The sequence below is a fragment of the Amphimedon queenslandica genome, unplaced genomic scaffold, assembly GCF_000090795.2.
Source record: "Amphimedon queenslandica unplaced genomic scaffold, v1.1 AMPQUscaffold_13344, whole genome shotgun sequence".
Lineage (NCBI taxonomy): Eukaryota > Metazoa > Porifera > Demospongiae > Haplosclerida > Niphatidae > Amphimedon > Amphimedon queenslandica.
In genome coordinates, this window is record NW_003546420.1 from 134,611 (window position 1) to 144,363 (window position 9,753).

Genomic DNA, 9,753 nt, shown 5'->3' on the forward strand with positions numbered 1-9,753 from the left:
AGTAGTATGAACAACACTATACTTAATGATGACAGGCAGTTTTGCTTATTTCAGTAAAGAACAGTCAATAAGAGGTCAATACAAGTAATGGATACAATCCATTGTGTGTGTAGAGTAAGGTCATGAGATACTGGGAGCTACTCTACCAACAATGAAAGAAAAACAGTTTATACAGAACCAGGTAGAGATAATAGTATAACACATACTGTATGGTCTTCCTTTACTAGTGACTATCTTTTGTATAGTATCAGGTGTGTAGAATGGAATAAGTGGGTGTGTGTCATCAGGTGACTGTACATGTATTGCAGAAAGTAGGATCACTGTTGAGGCACTCATTATGGCTGAACCAGATACTAGTCCATCAGTTTCATTAAATGATGGTTCAAGATCAAATGATTGCGATCTACAATAAGACTACAACACCATTAGTGAACCAGCAATGGATAGATTAAGTTAGGGGTGTGTAAAATGATGGGCCACCTTTGTAATTGAAAACTGGTTCATGTTTCGCCCCAACTTTCAGTATTTTTATAGAAAGTGATGATAGATATCATTAGTACAAGGAGAAGGTGGCATGTGTATGACAAAAGTAGGGGTGTGTAGAGTAAAAAAGCACACCTTTGATAATCATCATAGCTGGTAGTCTCAAACTTTCCTCCCCTCCATTCTTCTGAAGACAGCACTGAGAAGACCGTTCCTCAAGAATAGCTATGTCTTTAATAGGGTGTTGCAAATGCTCTCTTAAGTGGTTCTTTTACTGCCTATCCTTTGTTGCTTTTCAATGTGTACCAGATGTCAAGACACCAGATGTCAAGACACCAGATGTCAAAACAATGACACACTGTCGTAAAGTTGGTTGCTCAATCTTTTTCACAATATATATGTGGATATGTACCATTATTTTGGGATTAGCTATTAATCTTTTTCCAACTGTTCTACTTATAATGGATTGGTCTTTGTGCCCCATTAACTATTATAACATTTGCTATACACTTGAGTTTCACAGCAGTGATCCAAAGAGTTCTAAAGTCCCTATAATTGTATTAAGATCAGAAGATGATGATGGTAAGATATTTCTCTAAATAGCTTATCTATAATAATATTGCACAGGTGATTATCTTGATAGAGAAGACACACGTACAGCAGTCCAGCCATTCAATGATCTAGCAAAGTTCACATTACTTTCCATTTGTTTCTCCACCTTTGTGTCTTACTTCATCTTCATCATTGCACTGATAAGGCATTACTATTGTAATTACATTTACTGTTCAAAATGCAGATGTGATTATCAACGACTAGCTAACGAAGACAATGAATCAGGAGACAATGCCTCTGAATCAGGAGACAATGCCTCTGAATCAGGAGACAATGCCTCTGAATTAGGAGACAATGCCTCTATCAAACCTGTTCCCTATCCATTTGATAATGATGATGATAACTTTTTTATTACCATTGATGAGACAGAAGCTCACACTACATGTTGCTGTAAAAAGAGGCCTACTAATTTTTTCTATTTTTATTTGTTTCTTTTGACAAACTTAGTATTCTGGCTTGCAATGGTAATACTGTTCTGTATTACACAGTATGGAATCCACAAAGAAGTAAAAGAAATTGGCAGAAATATCACAGAAATAAGCAAAATATTAGAAATAACATCAGCTGCTGCGTATTTCTATTCTCACTTTTGTACCATGATGAGCTGCTTCATATTCTCAAAAATCATGTACGGAATTCAGAAAAAAATCAAAGAACAAAAAAATGAAAGCGAAAAAATAATCATTCCAAACAACAATGATGGTGAAAGTATAAGTGATTCAGTTAAACTACAAAAACTGATAAAAGCTGATGAAATTTTCCTTGAATGTGCTACAAAGGCACTTAGTTGCTTCCAGTTCTGGTTCTTCATTCATTGGATATTCTACATCATCACTTCATTCCTAACAATCGCTCTCTCCATTGAAGCTCTTCTATTAATCATCAGAGCAACACAGCACCACATTCAACCTGGAGTCCATTTCAGTGATGCAGAAATGTGTTTACTTGCCATTCTTTCCTTTTCAAATGTCCTCATGTTCATCTACCCATGCTTTCAGGCAGCAAGCATCACAAGAGCAAGGAAGAAATACATACGTGATTTGACAAAGAAATATGCCAAAACTGACAAAAAGGAAATAGTAGATTCATACGTCAAGTACCTGCAGAGTCGCGAATTTGGGTTCAGGTTATACGTTGGTTGTACCCACATTCCATTTAATCTCAATGTAGCATACACTTCAATACTAATTGGAGCTTTTGGTATTGTATTAAGTATACTGACATCTGTTGCTACTTAAAATATGTATTAGTTATTCTTTTTCTTGCTGCTGGGACTTAATTTTATTTTATTAATGCTGAAATTTAGTTTATTTTGAATTAAATAATTTCTTTAATGCAGATTATTTTGCTGATTGTGATTACCCAGTATTGCTAACTTTTTGCTGATTTTTGTTTTAATTTCAATGATTATTATTATTTTAACAAACCTTTTATGATTATTGGTAATTGATTCCATCAGTGATGCAGTGAGTGGTTGTATCCAGTGATACTGTATTGGTACAGTACGTGAGAGACTGAGATGTAGTTCAGACAGGAATGGTATCATATCTTGTAGAGACTTCTTTAAGAAGTCTCAAAAAAATTTGAGACTTAATGCTATGACTTATATTAGTATAATGTATTGTGAACTTTAATAATGATGAATTCATAACTTTATTAATAATAGCTATAGTATTAGTATTATTATTATTATTATTATTATTATTATTATTATTATTATTATTATTATTATTATTATTATTATTATTATTATTATTATTATTATTATTATTATTATTATTATTATTATTATTATTATTATTAGTTATTATTAGTTATTAGTTTTGTAGTTCATTTCCTAGTTTGCTGTTTATTTTTCAAAATATAATAAACTTTAAAATGCAAAAGAGAACAAACAATAATTCTACCGTGCCTAGTTGCAATTGACCAATCAGATTGCTTGATTTTAGGTTCATAACTTATTTACCACTAAGAGGTTTGATAAGTAAATTCCTGGGTTATTAATAGGAGGTTAATAAGTTTGCCCGGATTTACCCAACCTTTGGTCATGCTTTCATGTGGTCAAGCAACATGTTGCCTTGAATAGAAAACCTTTCTATTCCTCTCAACAAGGTTGAAAGAAAGATGCAACATGTTGCCTGTAGTGTATGTTGGGCTTTACAACACTGTAGCAACCATCTTGGAGATAGAAATCAGGTTATGCTAACCACAGAATACATACAACAACCATGACTATAAGGAAACCAGGCTTAATTATCATCAATGCACACAATGACATGTGATCCATTACTATACAGTGGTATGAACGAATCATGTTTTGCTTATTTCAGTAAAGAACAGTCAATAAGAGGTCAACTATATGTAATGGATACAGTCCATTGTATGAGTAGAGTAAGGTCATGAGGAAAAACAGTTTATACAGAGGCAGGTAGACTATGAGATAAAAGTATAATGTCATTCCATGCTGTGTGTAATTAAACCTGAAACTACTTTTAGAAATATAATACAATAAGAAGGTGTGTAGACTATCATAATGTGAGACAATCAGATATCTCCATCATTCAGTGAATAAGAGGTGGAATTACAAGTGTATAAGGGGTGTGTAAAATAATGGGCCCCTTTACTCATAGCAGCTAGTATGACAGTGTCTCTAGTATATATAGGTGTGTAGAATGCAATGACATTACTATTGACTGACAAACTATAATTGAATAGAACATAACAAGGAAGAACAACAATATGTATACCAGCAAATTTTCCTCTAGCAAGAGCTGATAAAGAAAATTACAATTAGATCTAGAATCTAAACTTTTATTACAAAACAATAATCATTAATTGACACCTGTATAAGCAGCTTGGGATGTTCCAGGCAGCATTGTAGAGTACTATGTATTACAAAACTAGAGGGTGTGTAGAGTATCCACAGCTTTGATAGTTATCTTATTTATGATAATTCTTTATTTCCTCCCTCCATTCTTTTGAAAACAGCACCAAGAAGACCATGGATATTAAGGCTAAAGTTATGTGTTTGATAGGAGCTTGTGAATGTCTTCTTATGTGGATCTTTTGTGGCCTATCCTGTATTACTTGTCAATATGTACGAGCTGTCAAAACCCAAAATGATGAAGATTCAAATAAAAAGAAAGTTTGTTGCTCAATCATTTTCATAACTTACATGGTCACATTGACCTTTTGTATTGGACTTTCTATTAATCTTTTTCCAACTGTTTTATTTACAATTGATTGGTATCTGTGCCCTATAAATTATTATAACATTTGCTACACACTTGAGTTTCACAGCAGTGATCCAAACAGCTCTAAAGTCCCTACAATTGTATTAAGATCAGAAGATGATGATGATGATGGTAAGATACTTCAATTCTTCTTGGTATTATAATAATATATTATATAGGTGATTATCTTGATAGAGAAGTCACACGTACAGCAGTCCAGCCATTTAATGATCTAGCAAAGTTCACGTTACTTTCAATTTGTTTCTCCACCTTTGTGTCTTACCTCATCTTCATCTTTGCACTGATAAGGCATTACTATAGTGATCACATTTGCTATCTCATAGAAGGCAAACAAAGAAGAAGGGGATATAAAAAATTAGAAAAAAATATCGCTGTACCCCATCCATTCAATGATGATGACAGCACAGAAGCTCACACAAAATTGAAGCTTACTCAACATTACTGTTTTTTCATATTTCTTTTGTTAAACATTATCTTCTGGGGTTTAGTGGTATTTCTATTCTTTTATGAGCAGTATGGAGTCTACAATGAACCAAAAGAAATTGAAACAAGTGGCAAAAATATGACAGAGAAAATCAAAGAATATGAAATAGCATCAGCTGCTTTATATTTCTATTCTCATTTGTGTACTATCATTAGTTGCTTCATATTCTCAAAAATTATGTACGGGATTCACAGAAAAATTAAAGAACAAAAAAAGAACAGCAGAGGAATAATAGACCTCATATCTGCCAACAATAATGATGATGGTGAGTGGATTACTATTGACAATGGTGAGCAACCTATCACTAATGGGAGAAATATTATCAATGGTGGAAAGCATAAGATCACTGGTGGTACTAATATTATTGATCGTGGACAGCATGAAATCAATGGTGGTACAAATACTATCAATGATGGACAGGAGCATACTATCACTAGTGGTACAAACATTATTAATGGTGGGCAGGAGCATAAGATCACTGGTGGATCAAATACTATCAATAATGGAGAGCGGCATACTATCAGTGGTGGTACAAACACTATCAATTGTGGACAACGGCATACTATCACTGGTGGTACAAATACTATTAATCATCGTGGACAGCGGTATGAGATCACTGGTGGGTCAAATACTATCAATAGTAGACAACATAATATTAATGATGGTACAAACACTATCAATAATAGACAGCAACATGGTAGATCAAATGGCACTCATGATAAGAGAATTATCAGATGCGGCACAAACAGCATCAATGACAGCTGTAATATTATCAGAGGTGGTACAAACAGTATTGATAATGGCTGCAACACTATTGAGGGAGGCACAAATAGTATCAATAATGGTTCCAATACTATCTATAATGGCACAAATACAATCAATAATGGTTCCAATACTATTTGTGATGGCACAAATACAATCAATAATGGTTTTAACACTATCTGTGGTGGTACAAACAACATCAATGGTGGATTAATAATATCACTAGTGGCACGAACAGCATCTATAATGGTTCTAACACTATCTGTGGTGGTAGAAACAGCATCTATGATGGATTGAATAATATTAGAGGAAATGGAAGTGAAAACAAAATATATGATGGTGAAAATAATGGTGATGGTATAGAAAATTGCACTGTGTATGATGATAATTATCATGCTGATAATACAGTAATCATCAATGAAGGTTCACAATCTATAGATTCTGGTAGATATATTATTAATGGAGGTGAACATACAATTGAAGGTGGTTTAAACACTATCAATGAAGGAATACATACCATCACTGGTGGTTTAAACACTATCAATGGTGGTGGTAAACATACAATCACTGGTGGGTTAAACACTATCAATGGTGGTGGTAAACATACAATCACTGGTGGGTTAAACACTATCAATGGTGGCACAAATACTATCAAAGGTGGTTTAAATACCATCAATGGTGGCAACAACACCATCAGAGGTGGTATAAACTCCATTCATGATACTTCAAGTAAACTACAGTTACTGATAGAAGCTGACAAAACTTTCCTTGAATGTGCTACAAAGGCACTTTGTTTTTTCCAGTTCTGGTTCTTCATTCATTGGATATTCTACATCATCACTTCATTTCTAATGATTGCCCTCTCCATTGAAGCTCTTCTACTAGACATCAGAGCAACACAACATCACATTCGGTCTGGAGTCCATTTCAGTGATGCAGAAATGTGCCTACTTGTCCTCTTTTCCTTTTCAAATGTCCTCATGTTCATCTACCCGTGCTTTCAGGCAGCAAGTATTACAAGAGCAAGGAAGAAATACATACGCCACCTTATAAAGAAGTATGCAAAAACGGATCAGAAAAAATTAGTAGATTCATACGTCAAGTACCTGCAAAGTCGTGATTTTGGGTTCAGGTTATACGTTGGTTGCACACACATTCCATTTAATCTCAATGTAGCATACACTTCAATACTAATTGGAGCATTTGGTATTGTTCTGAGTGTGCTAACATCTGTTGCTACTTAAAGTTAATGTGTGGTCTATTTTTGTGTGACTTATGAGTGAATATGGCAACTACATAATTACCATTTCTATTTTCTTTTATATTGCTGATGTTTAGTTTTTTTGTAATTTAAAATAATGTTAATTTTTGCTAATTGTGTTTATTGCTAATTTTTTGCTGATTGTTAAAATACAATAATAACAATTTTTGATATACCTCTTATGATTATTGGTGATTGATTCCATCAGAGATGCAGTGAGTGGTTGCATCCAGTGATACTGTATTGGTACTGTACGTGAGAGACTGAGATGAAATTGAGACTGGAATGGCATCACGTCTTGTAGAGACTTCTTTAAGAAAGACTCCATTACATTGTGAAACCCATCAGGGAATGTAACTAAAAATAGTAACAAGGAGTACCACTAAAAATACTAAAAATTGATACTACCTTGACATAAATTTCATATACTTATTATTATTATTATTATTCTAACTTGGTATGTATACGTATGTAGGCCAATTTCCTCTAACGTGAGCAAATGATCTTTTCCTTCCATCATGATCTTCAGCTACATCAATATGATCACCTATATCATGTACTGTATCCAGTATATACTAGAAATATGAATTAAACCTTCACTGAACATGTTAGCAATGGCACCAGGTAACTCAAGAGGTTTGGAAGTACTAGTAAAAATAATTAATAATACAAAATAATAATAATTGATTGATTCCTGGGTACTTTTCTTTATATTTCTTAATTACTGGTGGAGTCTCTTCACTGCCTGAGCTGTCACTAGATGAAGAATAGCTAACCAAATGCAATGATCTACTGTCAGCCATCTTGTTCAGTTGTAATAACTATTAATAACCACAACACGTGAGAGCACATGGTTAGATTGTATACGGTTTACTCTATTTATGAAGTGAACAAAGATAATTTTGAATCAATTGGTTTAATGATATTCATATATAGGTGTGGTAATTAATCACGTGATCAATTGTGGGTGGAGGAGTGTTATTCCGGGCGAGGCTCCTTCTCTCATTCCTTTTTCCTTTTCTCTTTTCATCCATTCTCCCTCTCTATCGCCTGCAATACCTCTCTAAAGAGCCATTGTTTTTAAACCAGTAAGCAGATTAAAACAACAATAACAGTATCAGTTTTAATACTATCAATGATTGTTACTACATGATTCCAGGGCCATTGGGTAATTGCGTGTAGTATTAGTGAAGACTTGGAGCAGTCATGTCTAAGTTTGGCGATGCAATGAGAGGACTCACCGTCTTCATATCGGACATCAGAAATTGTAAGTAATTCTGTACATGTACATATATTTACATGTATAATGTAATAATGTTCTATTTTTAAAGGTAAATCGAAAGAGGCTGAACGTAAGAGGATTAACAAAGAACTAGCTAACATCAGATCAAAATTTAAAAGTAAATAATCATCTTTAATATCACTATTATTGTACATGTACGTTGCCTAGGTGATAAGAACGATGGTTATCAGAAGAAGAAGTATGTCTGCAAGTTGCTCTTCATTTTTCTTTTGGGGAACGACATAAACTTTGGCTATCAGGAGGCAGTCAATCTTCTGTCAAGTATAAAATATTCAGAGAAACAAATAGTAAGAATCTCAGATATGTGTGTGTGTGTGAGTATGATCTCCCTCTCTCTCTCAGGGTTATTTATTTGTGACGGTGCTAATGTCGGAAGGTCATGAGTTGATGCCACTTGTGATCCAAGCTATCAGACATGATTTGGAATCACGCAACCCGATATTCAACGTCCTCTCAATGCAGTGTATTGCTAACATTGCCAGTAGAGAAATGGCCGAACAACTCGGGAAGGACATTATACCAAACATACTAACATCACCGTAAGATTATATTAATGATATTCATAGTGTTGACCACACCCCTTTAATATTCATTAACGCTATTAATATTCATAATATTTCCTTCTTCATTAGTGATTCCAATGCAGCTGTTAAACAGACCGCCTGCCTTTGCTTGTTGAAACTGATCAGAGTTGATTCTAAGATCATTACGCTTGATTCTCATGCTACCAGGATCGTCAAGTTCCTCAGTGACAGACACTTGGTAAGGATATACCTATTGTCAGTGTCACCTCTCCCTCTCTCTCTCCCTCCTCAGGGTTTGGTAACAGCTGCCTGTAGTTTATTAGAAGAATTAGCTCACACTCATCGTAAAACCTTCCAAGCCTGTGTACCTGACGTAATACAGAAACTAGCCGGAGTAAGAACATAATTATATCTACATTTATAAGTACTTCCCCCCCCCCTCTCTCTCTCTCTGTCTGTCTGTCTGTCTGTCTGTCTCTCTCTCTCTTCCTCTCTCTCTCTCTCTCATTAGATTGTCAGTAAGAATCACACTGATCTTCAAGATTACAGTTACTATTTTGTACCCGCCCCATGGCTTTGTGTTAAACTGATGAAGATACTAGAATGTTATCCTATTCCAGGTATGATTGTATACTACCTGTACATTATTAGTAAACTATTGGTATATTGTTTGTATATTATTAGTATATTGTTAGTATACTATTAGTATATGTCTGTATATTATGTAGAGGATCCAATTGTTAAGGCTAGACTTGTTGAAGCCATGGAAACCATACTGAACAAAGCTTCTGTAAGCTCCACCCCTCCTATTATTATTATTATTATTATTATTATTTATTATTTATTAATTTCCAGGAGCCCAGTAAATCAAAGAAAGTCCAGCACTCGAATGCTAAGAATGCCGTCCTCTTTGAAGCCATTAACCTCATAGTCCACATGGACAGGTAGCGCCTGTTTGCTATTTATATAACTGTCTCTATATTTACTATCACATCATCTTTGTTTTGTCTACCTGCATCACTCACTCTCTCTCTCTCCCCCTCCCTCTCTCTCTCCCTCCTCCCTCTCCT

At 34.4% G+C, this 9,753-nt stretch overlaps 4 protein-coding genes across 4 annotated transcripts in view; 2 read left to right on the top strand and 2 right to left on the bottom strand.

The window, feature by feature from the left end:
* Positions 1-1,243, top strand: part of LOC109582934 (uncharacterized) — a 5,639-nt gene extending 4,396 nt beyond the window's left edge. The window contains exon 2 of the transcript XR_002185292.1: positions 1,111-1,243. The gene's annotated coding sequence lies outside the window, so the exon portion shown is untranslated. The remainder of the gene's footprint in view (positions 1-1,110) is intronic.
* The window catches only part of LOC109582930 (U6 snRNA phosphodiesterase-like), an 11,777-nt gene extending 9,136 nt beyond the window's left edge, over positions 1-2,641 (bottom strand). Inside the window, exon 1 of the mRNA XM_019998005.1 lies at positions 2,523-2,641. Coding sequence (XP_019853564.1) covers positions 2,523-2,641 — 119 coding nt within the window. The remainder of the gene's footprint in view (positions 1-2,522) is intronic.
* A 4,663-nt stretch (positions 2,642-7,304) lies between these two features.
* Positions 7,305-7,698, bottom strand: LOC109582937 (U6 snRNA phosphodiesterase-like). The gene is made up of 3 exons (XM_019998024.1): positions 7,559-7,698; positions 7,451-7,503; positions 7,305-7,403 (listed from the first exon to the last, which is right to left on the bottom strand). The coding sequence occupies exons 1-3, from the start codon at positions 7,657-7,659 to the stop codon at positions 7,306-7,308; spliced, it is 252 nt and encodes an 83-aa protein (XP_019853583.1). The 5' UTR covers positions 7,660-7,698; the 3' UTR covers position 7,305.
* A 109-nt stretch (positions 7,699-7,807) lies between these two features.
* The window catches only part of LOC100640247 (AP-2 complex subunit alpha-1-like), a 4,095-nt gene continuing 2,149 nt past the window's right edge, over positions 7,808-9,753 (top strand). The window contains exons 1-10 of the mRNA XM_019998006.1: positions 7,808-7,944; positions 8,016-8,123; positions 8,188-8,256; positions 8,307-8,446; positions 8,502-8,698; positions 8,792-8,921; positions 8,976-9,077; positions 9,195-9,303; positions 9,412-9,473; positions 9,539-9,630. Of these exons, the coding sequence (XP_019853565.1) occupies positions 8,063-8,123; positions 8,188-8,256; positions 8,307-8,446; positions 8,502-8,698; positions 8,792-8,921; positions 8,976-9,077; positions 9,195-9,303; positions 9,412-9,473; positions 9,539-9,630 (962 nt within the window). The 5' untranslated portion in view covers positions 7,808-7,944; positions 8,016-8,062. The remainder of the gene's footprint in view (positions 7,945-8,015; positions 8,124-8,187; positions 8,257-8,306; positions 8,447-8,501; positions 8,699-8,791; positions 8,922-8,975; positions 9,078-9,194; positions 9,304-9,411; positions 9,474-9,538; positions 9,631-9,753) is intronic.

What these genes read in the sequence shown, in the direction of transcription:
- LOC109582937 (XM_019998024.1), bottom strand. Translation starts at nt 7,659, where the DNA reads ATGGCTGACAGTAGATCATTGCATTTGGTTAGCTATTCTTCATCTAGT. An exon ending in ATTAAGAAATATAAAGAAAA is followed by an intron (nt 7,504 to 7,558) that starts GTACCCAGGAAT and finishes TATTTTTACTAG; the next exon opens with TACTTCCAAACCTCTTGAGT. An exon ending in TGCTAACATGTTCAGTGAAG is followed by an intron (nt 7,404 to 7,450) that starts GTTTAATTCATA and finishes TACATGATATAG; the next exon opens with GTGATCATATTGATGTAGCT.